Source organism: Bufo gargarizans, chromosome 3 (genome assembly GCF_014858855.1).
Source record: "Bufo gargarizans isolate SCDJY-AF-19 chromosome 3, ASM1485885v1, whole genome shotgun sequence".
NCBI classification, from domain to species: Eukaryota; Metazoa; Chordata; class Amphibia; order Anura; family Bufonidae; genus Bufo; species Bufo gargarizans.
The window spans coordinates 197,125,324-197,139,008 of NC_058082.1; the positions used below are offsets into that span (position 1 = coordinate 197,125,324).

General features: G+C 33.2%; 1 protein-coding gene across 2 annotated transcripts in view; it reads right to left on the reverse strand.

The window, feature by feature from the left end:
• Window positions 1–2,645: 2,645 nt before the first annotated feature.
• Window positions 2,646–13,685, reverse strand: part of SHOX (short stature homeobox) — a 34,922-nt gene continuing 23,882 nt past the window's right edge. For both annotated transcript variants that reach the window (XM_044287208.1, XM_044287207.1), the window contains exon 5: window positions 2,646–4,901. In XM_044287208.1, the coding sequence (XP_044143143.1) occupies window positions 4,656–4,901 (246 nt within the window). In that variant the 3' untranslated portion in view covers window positions 2,646–4,655. The remainder of the gene's footprint in view (window positions 4,902–13,685) is intronic.

The window sequence follows — 13,685 nt, forward strand, 5'->3', positions numbered from 1 at the left end:
CAGAATGTAGGCCCTAAAATGTCTGTTAAAAAGTGAAAATTCACTTTAAAAAAATCTACATCATTTCATTCCAGTGATTGAATAACATAGAACCTAAAAGTGGAAATATCTCATTTTTAATTTCATCAAGTTCTCATTATGTATCATTTCCAATTTTGTATTTTTTACTTTGCCTGTTCTTAAGAGGACAGACTTTCCTTTGTACAGGTGAAACCAGTTTCTTCACCTATACAAGCTGCACTGCCAAAAAAACCCATCATATAACTGTGACAATTTGCATTAAAACTGTTGGGTTTAATCACAAGATTCTTTATATGTGGAATACTACCTCCCTATGGCTCCATCGCATATGGACATCTTAACAGAAGGATAAGGAGCACAGCTGAACAAGTAGCTGTGAGAGGAAGTGGGAACACAATGTGGGTTGGTCCTTTCCGGAGTAATGTGGCAGAAAATAAAGAGAGGAGACATTTTTAGTGGAAGAATATAAGGAAATACTTTTAACCATTTTAAGACCTTGCGATTTTCCACTTTTTTTCCCCCGTTCACATAGCTGTATGAGGCCTTGGTTTTTTTGATCGACAAGTTGCACTTTTTAATGACACCATTTGTTATTGCATACAATGTAGTGGAAAGCTGGAAATAAATTCCACATGGAATTAAATTAGAAAAAAATACAATTCTACCATAGTTTTATGGATTTTGTTTTTATGGCGTTCCCCATGTGGTAAAACTGACCTGTTATCATCATTCTACGGGTCAATACTATTATAGCCATACCACATATAGTTTTTCTTGTGTCTTAATTTTGAAAAAAAAAATTTAATGTTACCATTTGTAATGCATATCACTTTTTTAGCAATTTTATGCTAATTTATTTTTGGAGGTGAAGCGACAATAAAAGTTGAATTGGTCATTTTGATTTTTTTTATAATAGTATAAGGGTTTTCAGATTTGGTTGTGCAAATTTGTCTATATTTCTCTATTGTTTATTTTGCTTATCTTTATTATGTGAAAGGGATTTGAATTTGTATTTAATTTTTGATATTTTTAAAACTTATTTTAACGTTTTGTAAGTTCCTTTAGGGAACTTCAATATGCAATTTTGAGATTGCTTCTGCAATACAATGCATTGAATTAACATTGCAATGTATTGATAATTTGCTATTTTGCTATGGATCCCTGCCACCTGTGACAGCCTTAGAGAGAAAAAGCTATTAGAGAGAAGAAATGGCTTCCCAATCTCCATGCGTGGAAGCCTTTCCGGGCCCAGAAGTGCATCTATCCCAGGGAAAGCTGCCTCAGATGCCATGGTCACAACTGACTGTGGGATCTGATAGGTTAAATGTCTGCAATTAGTATTACATTTATGTGTTAAAATTATGCTAAAGCTGATGTTCCCCAAGCATAACCAATGTACTTGGGTCAAAAGTAAAAGTAGTAACTTTAATTGCAATAACAAGTTAGGCTTTGCACATGGTATTTGAGTGGCATTTAGTATTTCTGGTACAAAATTATTTGCAATATCCACTTTTACTGATTTTTTAAGATTTATGATTTTCCGCCTATACAAGCAGCAGTATGCTTAAGACATTTAAGCTGCTGTTGTCTTCTTTTTTTCTAACCTGACATTTTTATGGCAGTTGTTATGGCACTAACATCAATGGTTTCCTTTCAATAGAAATCTATTCTTTGAACTTTTTTTAGTTTCTTAAAACAATAAAAAAAACTTTGCATGCCAAAAACCATGTTTTTTTGTGCTAAAACCATTTATCTCCGATTGAAATGTGACATTTATAAAATTTATGAAGAGTGTTATTGCCTACAGAAGCCAATCATAATATCATAAAATATGAACTTTAATAATAGGTCTTCTAATATTAATTTATACATCAATTTATAATTTTATCAAACTATAACCTTAAATATGGACTTTAAGAATTAAAATAATGAATTTGCTTGACCCAAGGGTAGCACCTTAGGGGATTGATATATTAATGAATAAGCTAGAATTTCTTCTGCTTCTTAGGCTTGGAGCAGCTAAATGTGACACAGATGTTTAGCATTTTTGAAGACTTTGTGGCTTTGGAGTTTGCAGCTTTTTCTATGTAACAGTGGCACTTGGCCGGTTGGTGTCACTATTATCAAATTAGTGACAAATACACAAAAACAGGTATTCAGATTCTGGCTTGATATCTTTAAAAAGGCTATTCTAATTCCTGAATACTGAAAATGCAGCTAGACGAAGATGAAAATCATGTATAGGTATTTAATGAAACAGTAGTTTTCATTAAAAAATGCACAGCAAAATATTTTTATTTAGATTATGTAAACCTAGGTGTTAAATACAGATGTGATATTTCCTGCATTACTGTAATATTTCTCATGCTGTAGGAAACATTGAAAATCAGTTTCTGAAATGAGCTCTCCAACATCCTCAACGGTAAATGAAAATGGTGCAAATTACTATTGCCACGTCCTGCATTTTATGCTTTACCACAGTAAACTCTGCTGAGAGACATAACTCAAGCCCTTGGATAATTTTGCTTCATGACTTATGGAAATTATGTGACAATTCCAAATATTTATACATTTATTAATATTTGACTCGTTGATCAAGATGTACATTCATACCATGTGATTTACCAATAAACTCTGAAACTCAATGTAACATGTTTTTAGTGAATCTGTGCTGAAGCATGCTGGCTTGAAAGAAAAAAATGTTCAAGGATGCAAAATGACAGATTTTAAAATCAGTTTGCTATAAATAGGCTATTATTCTAGTATCCCTGAAATGTCTGTTCATTCAGACATACAATAAGTATGCAGCCCAATGTATTCTATTAGGTGACATTATGCCCCTGGACATTTGGCATAATGTATGCATCTTATTAAATCAATCAGATTAATTCATCAGATGATCAATCCTACTTGGCAATGTCTCCAGCAAGAATCAAACGGACTACATTTCTATGGGCATAAAGAATGACAAAAATGTGTTTCAGATTTGGCTAATTGCCTGAAACCTATGGCAAAAGCAATGGGTTTCCAACATATAAAAATAAATGCAAAGCATATTAAAATGTATACTCAACATAATTAAAATATTACACATTTATAAAATTTCAAACAGAAAAATAAATAAAACATCCACTTACATTTTTACAAAGAATCAAAATGGTTTGCCTGTCTTATATGTATGGAACACAAATGTCAAACAGAAATGGTGACATATTTTTTCTTTTCTTTTCTCATAATTCGCTAAAAGTGTTGGGTTTTTGCAATTCACAACAATATGTTGAAAAGTTATTTGGACACGTTTTACATTAAATAAGATAAAAAGCAAACACTTTGGTATTTCTGTAACATTATCAATACCTTGCAATGCTTACTGCAACCAGTATTTTCCAGTAATGGGCTATTATTCCAAGATGTATTCAATTCATAATTTAAAAAAACATAAAAATAACAACTACCATGTCAGCTTTTGAGCTGAAATCATCATCATATGGCACATTGACTAAACCATGGTAGTTTTCCTCATACAAGGAAGAAGACAATATTATTCAATCCATTCCCATGGAATTCACTCATTTGGCAAATGAACTGCAACACCCAAGTGAAGCACAAAAGGCTGGGCCTAGGTGAATGCAAAATTACTTATCAACATCTGAAGATGTCATTCTTTATTTCTATAATATTTACAGTATTGCACTTTACTGCACTTAATTGCATTAACTAGAATTCATTCTGTCTCACTATTTCCTGAACACCATTGTTCTAACTTCTTCTTCTTTCCAATAAATTAAGATCTATGGGATTTCCAAATATATGGCATTTTAACATGATGACTAAGTACAGGTAAATGGCACAAAGAACATGATGTCATGTAATGGTAAAAGTATGCTATAGCAAAACCAGTTTCTTTTTCAGTAAACTGAATGCACCAATATATGGTGTACTTAGCATATATGATTCCTTTCCAACATATGATCATTGGAAAAAAATACGTTATTGCTGCCTGCTTTCGTGAGAAGGTGAGAGGACTACTATACATATCATATTTTTTTCATATCCAAAACTCCATTATAGGTTTGGGAAACTGTATCTGCAAAGGAAGATTCTTGTGGCAGTGAAATAATAGCATTGGCATTATGGAGACCAGCCCCAGTGATCTGATATTTATAATATATTGATCTATGTATACGTTTTCCATTTTTTTGTTTTGATATTATTTTTTTTGCTCAGGAACATGCAGAAGAAAAACTAAAAGCAGCCAATATTGTCAAGTTCATTTTGTTATCAAGGATTAAAAAAATCTCAGCTTCCATTTGTCTTCAAATGTGATCATGTTTGTCCAAATAATATAAGGCTATGTTCTTAACTACTCCTGTCGTCATTCTGGTTGAGAATCTCTGTGGTTGCGAGCATCATAAAAAATCATGATGTGCGATGAATTAAACCGAATGGCATATTTGATTTTAAAAAATCCTCCACACTCCTTGATGTTCTTCAAGAGAAGCAGGTACAGGCCCATCATTATTTTTTTTTACACTTGCAAAGCATTTACCAACACATTTGGTGTCTGTAGAGTCATAAAATGGCAGAAAAAGAGAAACAAAGTCAGTTTTCAATTCAACCAATGACTAAAAATGTCAGAGTCCCAAAGCCTCTGCATGTTTTCTGGCTTTGAGTCGCAAGTCAGCAATACTAGAGTTTTTGCTGTTGCTTTTAGCAGCAGCTGCAACCACAGCTGCGGCAGATGCAGTTTCTGCCAGTGATGCAATAGGAAGTCCAAAGTGAGGAGGAGGAAACATGAGATAAGGTGCATGAGCAGCCAAGTGCGGGTGAAGATGAGGATGTGCATGTGCTACTCCTTCCAACTGTAACTGAGCTTGGACCTAAAGAAACAAATATAGAAAGTATAATCAGTAAGTATAAACTAATATTGTATATAGCAAAACAGTAGATAAGCAGGGCACACTTTTACAATTCTACAGACATATCAAGATATCTACTGTATTGCACATGAAAAGCTAGGCCTCATGAAGGTAAACCTTATGTACTTATGTCTATTGATAATAAGGGCAGGCTCACATCTGTGGCAACCACTTTGGTAGTCTGTTCCAGCAGAGAAACAGACTTACAGAGTTTACTGTATCTGGCATAGCCAGATACTGCAGCACATCTCCAGATCCCTATTGACGATAAGGGGATCCGACAGGGATTCAGATGGTTTTCGGCATAAATGCTGGACATGAGTGGTATTTGTTCGACCAAAAACTGGCATTTATGCCAGAAATCAGAGGGATCCCTGTTGGATCCAATTATAGTCAAAGGGGATTCGGTGGTATGTGGCAGTATTCAGCATGCCAGATACAGTAAACTCCTGCAGAAAACTCTTCTGCCAAAACAGACTACTGGTGTGGTTGCCGCAGATATGAACCTATCCTTAAAGATGTGAAAGATGTAAAAAGATGTGAAATATGTAAACTCACATATGATATATGTTATGTATCAAGTGTCATAAGATAAAAAATAGAGTAAATAGTTTAGAAAATGTCAAAGAATTTCTACACCAAGGGGGATATTTATCAAAACTGATGCAAATAAAAACCATTAATTTGCCCATGACCACCAGTTGCTGCTTTCATTTCCAAGTTGCTTATTTAGATGAATGGGTATAGAATAGACCACCTGGGCCAAAACTGAAACCTGGCCCTTTTACGTGTAATTTTTATTTTATTTTTTCACTGATCATTCTGAGAAAATAGCAGCATGCATCATCTTAATCTATGGGCATAAGGAAAAAAACCTGACAGCATATGGACATCATCCCTGTGAGGTGTCTTTCTCACTGAAAGCTGCTAGGAGACCTGTGCATTCTTAAATTTCTTTGTCATTGACATGAAAACCAGATGACATACAGATGCCACACCGACAGAAAAATGGAATGCAGTTGGACACAAGCCTGATTCAATATGGATGAAAAAATGATCAGTTTTTCATAGACAGAAAGTGGACGTGTTTTACATTGTTCATCTGAATAAGCATTAAGGGGCCTTTGGAAAAAGAAAGGTGAAATTTATTTTGTTGCTCTTGGCAATTGCTGCAATTTTGCCTTGCACTAGTTTTGATACACATGTATGACAGCATAATGCTAATATATTATACATACTATCCTCCACTGCAAGTTTCCACAGTTTTTATGCCGTATGACATTTGCAGAAGTATTATTTTAAAAAATAAATGACAAAAAGTCTGGTATATGTCATTAGTAGTACATGACTTCTATAGTGGTTACATGAAATTCTTATTCAAAATAATAGTATACTGTAAATAAGTAATTAGCACAATTATAACACTAATAAAACAATAATAAAAGTGTACACCACTACCAATTTCTATATTGTAGGTGAATTTGTTTATTTATTACATGATGACATTTTTCAATTCATAATTTTTTATTATACAGTACAACTCTTTTATATTGATACTGGAACATGTAAAGAATCTTGAAAAAAAAGAGAAGGTATTATAATGCCAGAAAAGTAAAGTTCCAAAAATTAAACAAAAACGTCTACCGGTATTTTATTGCAAATGCCTGCTGAGTCCACAGAAAACTAACACGCAAACTATATAATCATCTGTTAAAATGACATTATAATAAAAGCTGAAAATGCGTGAATCAAGAGCCACAGTGATGAAATATTTTACAGCAACCTAATCAAATTAGAAAATCCCAATAGCTTGTAAAGGGAACATTTTCCTTATGTGTGGCACAGAAGTTGTTCACATTCTGCAGCCTAGAAATTTGATATATGGCCCTATAACTTTCACAGTAGCATTTTATTAACACTTAAGAAAAGGACTTTCTGTACTTATGGAAGCAGCATGAATAGGGACACACTGTAACAAATAAAACATTCAAAGGAAAGTGTTATTTGGCCTTCCTGTACTACCCGTCTTCTCTATTTCTACTAATTGACACACTGAAGTGTAAAAATGTAGTGAGCAGAAGCATGGCCAAAAATTTCAGATGTTAAAATTATGAACTATTATGAAAATTTTAACATTTTGAAATTCTGGGCTATATTTCACTTCTCTGTTTACTGTTTCGTTGTTCATGGATAAAAAAAAAATGCCATATGTCATACTAATATTTAAAATTTAAAACATGCATAAAATTTTAACATAGAGCAATTTTGTAATATTTGAGCACATGCAGAATGTCTGCATTTGTGATCTTTTTTAAATTTGATTTTAATAATTATTATCTTTTCAATCTGGTAACATATCATTGAATAAAAGATATATATTTATACATATATATATATATATATATATATATATATATATTTATATAATAGGTGTAGATGCAAACACGTAGATAAGTTAGATCAGTTGACGCCAAAGTTTATAGATTCATTTAAATGTGTGGTTGAATTTTAAATACAGATTTCATGTGAGTTTGTTAAATAAACATTAATATAAACTTACTGTGAAATCTGTACTTTTAAGTTTCAAGTTATTGAAATCATGTTTTTTTTATATTTTTAAGAACCATCTCCAGTATCGGGATTTCTAAAGTAAAAGTAGTAATATTGATACAATTTTTAACTTTATATGATTTCAGGGTTTTTTACCCATCCTTTTTAAATAAGCAATAATTTCTTCATGATAACATAGAGTTTCCTTTAGCGTATTTTTAAGATTCTTTTTCTTTGTGTAAAGCATTGAAGTTACAGGATATCCCCCTACTGTTTCAAATTAACTGTTTAAAGGTCTCATTTGTTCCCTAATTGTTCCAAGGGTTTTTTTATTTTACAGATATTCGGTGGATACAGCTGCAAGTGATGTAGTAGCTTTTTTTTTACCTTACCCGTTAAATGGTATAACGTGAAAGAAAACTGTAAATTAGTAAACGTAATGTGTCATCAGTAAATCAGTTGGAGATCATGAATCATTGTTAATATTGAACATAAGTATAACGACATTCCCTTGCAAAAACATATGCAGATTTCTAAGTACAATCTTTTCCACACTTAAAATATCTCACATAAGGTAGCAATAAGGCCTACATGCTGCCAAGTTAACCAGAAGTGATTATGTTGCCAGTTAATTATTTCTTGGAAGCTTAATTTTCCCGCATTGTTCCTTATTAATTACAATTAAAATAAATACATTATTTAATTAATTAATCTATTAATTAGTGGAAATTTTAAAGAAAAAAATGTTATGTTTTTCAAGTAAGGAATTTTTACTGAAAATATAAACCAGAATAAGCTTTTATCTATATCTCAATGATGTCAAAAAGAAAAAAATTTAAAAGCCCATAATGTTAACATATTTAGTTTGGACTTGTTAGTCTGCAATCCAGATGTGTGTTCCATTCATGCTAATCAAATTATTTGTAGAAAATGGAGCATAACATTTTGGACAATAATTAAAACGTTCAGCTATTTCCCCTTAGTGCTTACTGCCAAATAATCTAATAACATCTTGACAGTAACGACATCTATTGAGTACAAGAAATGAAAAATGTGGTATACTGCAGAGAAAATGCGTAATATCTAATTTTAAAAAAATGTGTGTGCATAGATATGTATGAGATGCAGAAAACTGTGCCTGGACATAATGAGATGTTGCAGACTTTCCATATTCCAATAGTTGTAAATTCTTTTATCAACAAGTTTTATATTGTTTCAGTATCAGTGTTCTTTGCTTGTATTTATGTTTTTATTCTTCTAAATATTTATGTGATTCACACATTTGGTAAATTATTACATTTCTAGAATTATTTTTATTGTATATCCATTATAAAAATGCAACCTGTAAAATATATACGTTATTTATAGCTATTCTCATAATTATTTCATGCAACCACATTTCTTTTATGATTAGTTGCAACATCGTGCAATGGTGCATTTGAAATTAAATGGTTGAATTTTAACATTTTTTATTTTTATGCAAGCCTTGCATTATTTTCATATTGAAGCGCTTAGTACACATAGGAGGAATTTATCATTTATGGTGGTTTTAGGTCTGTCTTTGCTTTGTGAGGTTGCGCCTAATTTATGAAATGGCGCACTGTAATAATATATTTGGTCCAGGGGATGTTTTAATGAGACTAAAGGTGTTCTAATTTGAAATCCTTCTCACTCCACTTTTAAAAGTGGTGAAGCTCACCATATGCCGCAAAATTTGACCAAATGTCCCAAAAATATGCACCAAATGTCACATGCGGTTATCAATTGCAACATTTTTACATCACAAAACTGGCCTAGAAGATTTGATAAATGACTGTTAATGATGAATGTGAACAATATAATGTGAAATTCAAAATTACATGTAGTTTAATTTCCTAAAAAAAAATTTTAATTAACATTGGGGATACACTATCAAGTTTGTTACTCTGTTATATGTGGAAATTGCTTAGTAATTGTTTTTTGGTTATCAAATCATTTCAGTTCTTAGTTCTGATGTCTGTGATAAAGAAATTGTTAAAAAAAAATTGTATTACTTAGTATTATTATAATTATTATTATTATTATGGTTATCATGCCAAATTTTTATTTGGAGTTTCCTGGACTTTTTTTTTTTCTTAATTCGAGCCATCTATAGTCACTAGATATACTAAACTGAAATCATGCTGTAATTTCAGGATTAACTATTTTTATTTTTAACCCTTTTTACCCCGGGCCATGTGTCACTTTATATGGTAATAACTTTGGAACACTTTTACATATTCAGGCCATTCTGAGTTTTTTCATGACACATTGTACTTTACGACAGTGCTAAATTTAAGTCAATATATTTTTCCTTTAATTATAAAAAAAATCCCAAATTTACCAAAATTTTGAAAAAGAAAGCCAAGCCTCGTTCTGAACAGCAGAGACAAGGACCATTAACATGATTAATAATGCTCCATGCCTCTATGTGATCTTTTTACTATAAAAATCAAAGTGAGATAAAGGGATAAAGGTGTCACCGTGATTTTGTAGTAAAAAGATCACAGAGAGGCAAAGAGCATTATCAATCATGTTAATGCTCCGTATCTCTGCTGTCCGGAACTGGGCTTGGCACTCTTTCACGCACGGGATCCGCTCGTGTGAAAGAGCCATAAGATAGATAGTAATACCTCATAAAATAGTTATCAGTCATCATTCTCCATATGTCTGCTTTATGTTGGCATAATTTTGTAAATGTCATTTTATTTTTTTAGGACGTTAGAAGGCTTAGAAGTTTAGAAGCCATTTTTAAAATTCTCAACAAACTTTCCAAAACCATTTTTTAAGCACCAATTCAGTTATAAAGTGATTTTGAGAGGCTTACGTAATAGAAACCACCCATTTTAGAAATTAAACCCCTCAAATTATTTAAAACTGATGTTACAAACTTTGTTAACCCTTTAGGTGTTCCACAAAAATTAAAGGAAAATGGAGGAGAAATTTCATTTTTTTAATGCAGATTTTTCATGTTAATCAATTTTTTTTCTTGCAACACAGTAAGGGTTAACAGCAAACTAAACCTCAATATGCATTACTCTGATTCTGCAGTTTACAAAAATACCCCATATATGGTGGTAAACTTCTCTATGGGCACGTGGCAGTGGTCAGAAGGGAAGAAGTGCCATATGGATTTTGAAGGCAGATTTTGCTAGAATGGTTTTTGGGCACCATTTTGTATTTGCAGAGACCCTGATGTACCCGTACAGTGGAAACCCTTAAAAAAGTGACCCCATTTTGTAAACTACACCCTTCAAAGAATATATTAAGGGGCGGTACTGAGCACTTTGACTCCCTAAGCGTTTTACGGAATTTGAAAACACTTGTCTCTGAAAATGAAAAGTTTCATTTCTTCCAATAAAATGTTGCTTTAGCCCCAAAATGTTGCTTTAGCCCCAATTTTTTTTTTTTTTTCACAAGGGGCAACAGGAGAAAAAGCACCACATAATTGCTTACCCATTTTCCCTCAATATGACAACACCCGATATGTGGTGGTAAACTGCTGTGAGGGCACATGGCAGGACTCAGAATGGAAGGAGTGCCGTATGGCTTTTGCAGTGCAGATTTTGATGGATTCGTTTATGGGCGCCATTGGTTTTTATTTTTTGAGTGATTGTCTTAGGTGCAGGCTCATTTTTGGCGGGATAACGTGACCTTTTCATTGGTACCATTTTAGGGTACATAAGACTTTAGTCTCTTTTGGCTTTGATTTTTTTTTTTACAGTATTCACCTGACGGGGCATATAATGTGATACCCAATATGTGGTACCCAATATGTTTATTATTTTTATTTTGTTAAGTTTTACACAGAAAATGCATTTTTGAACAGAATGAAATCTTGTTTTTGTGTTGCCATTTTCTGACTGCTCTTTTTTGTTCTGGCAATTGTCTTAGGTTCTCATTTTTTGTGGGATGAGATGGTGGTTTGATTGGTACCATTTTGAGGTACATAAGACTTTTTGATCACTTGGTGCTACACTTTTTGTGAGGCAAGGAGACAAAAAATAGCTGTTGTGGCATAGTATTCTATTAAAAAATTTGCAGCATTCACCTCAGGGGGCATCTCATGTGATATTTTTATATATCAGGTTGTTGCGGATGTGAAGATATCTAATATGTCTATAATTTTTATTTTTGTTAAGTTTTACATATCAAATGCATTTTTGAACAGAATTAAATCTTGTTTTTGTGGTTGCCATTTTCTGAGAGCCATTTTTTATTTATTTTTTAGATGATTGTCTTAATGAGATGATGGTTTGATTGGTACCATTGGGCTAAATACGCCTTTTTGATCGCTTCGTAGTACACTTTTGGTGAGGGAAGGTGACCAAAAATGGCTTTTTTGGCAGTTTTTTTGTTTTGTTTTTTACTGCATTCACCTGACAGGGTGGATCATGTGATATTTTTAATGGGCCGGCTGATATGGATGCGGAAATACCTAATATGTATACTTTTCTTTTTTTCCTATTTAAAAAAAAAAAATGTAATTATGGCAAAAGAACACTTTTTATTGCTTATTTTTTTGTTATGCAAAGCTTTATTTTAACTTTTTTTTAACTTTTTTTCCCCAAAACTTTTGGAGGTCTGATCCACTGTACAATGCATTACAATGCTTCTGTATTATAATGCATTGGTTGCAAGTGTATTACTGAGTGTAATACACTTACAGCCTTGCTACCTGTGAGATCCAGGGGGATGGATCTCATAGCCTTACATGGAAGGCAGCCCCGATGCCTGTGGAAGGCATTGGGCTGCCTTCCCTGCCATCGGATCCCTCCACACACCCAGCACATGCCGCGGTCAGCGCTGACCGCTGACCTCGGCATAGTGAAGGTTAATGCGCCGGCATGTGTTTTCACCGATGTCGGCGCATACAGCAGGGGTCCGGCTAAAAGGAACAGCTGGTCCCCTGCAGCTTATCGGTCAGGTGCAGCTACTACAGAGCTGGTCGGAAAGTCACTTCCCGCAGTGCCATACTGTTACGGCGCTGGTCAGGAAGGGGTTAAAAGAATATTGCGTAATCTAACTAATAAACAGATGGTTTGCTTTCAATACAACTACAGTAATACATAAATGAAAGATATTTATTTCTTTGTGTACATATTTCTTTTGTTTTTCTGTTGTCCTATGTTGTAAGTTCAGGTTGTTCATATGTTAAGATTCTTTAGGTGACTATATTTGCATACGTATAAACAGAGAGTGCAAGTGAATAATATCTTGGGTTTGGATGAGTACACATAGGCATTTTTTTACGTTCTCATGAATCATAAGTAGGGTAACTATACCATTTAATTTACAACTTTATAACAGTAAATCTATTTAACAGGCATTCCATAGAACTTTAATCATATTTTTCGAACATCATTTCCACTAAGTCTAGCGATCATACAGCTAGTCATATGATTTGTCTTGTACTTTTTTATATCATGAATGCATTGTTTATGATTGATATCAACTTATTTTTGATGGATATACATAAATGACTGTCATTTTTATGTTATCCTTAAACTTGCCTCTATTGCATTTTATGGGCGCTAAGACCAAATACGTGTTAAGTGAATATTTGTAATTTATGTGACTCCATTAGGTTTAGTGGTCTGAATGTCTATCTAAAGTTTAAAAAAGGTTAAAAATAGTTGCTAAAAAAAATATAAAATAGTTTAGTGGGGGGGGGGAATTGGCACCTGTATGTTAAGCAATCATGTAATTGTTGTTGAGTAGCCCTAGTAACGTGTATTCAGCTGAGAAAATAAGTTAATTCTAATACAAATATGACTTCTATAGGCACATAAAGAATGGAGGCCTGGACCTTAATAGTTCACTGCTAAAGTGTGATATCAATCAGGAGTCCATATCTCCTGTGATTCCCCCATCTTCCTTTAGATAAGTAAACAGAAAAAAATAGTTCTGCCAAAGTTTATGCCATCAATATGGGATCAGCGAAGATACAACCTTTTGGCCAAAGGTGGTCTAGCACCTCCTGATCTTTTCCAAACTGTGTTCCTCAGTTTCATAAGGCCTCTTTCACACGAACGATACGGATTAGGTCCGGATGCGTTCAGGGTGTGTTCAGTGAAACTTGCACCATTTTGAAAGCAAGTTCAGTCAGTTTTGTCTGCGATTGCGTTCAGTCTTTCAGTTTTTCCGCGCAGGTGCAATGAGTTTTTTGAAGCGTTT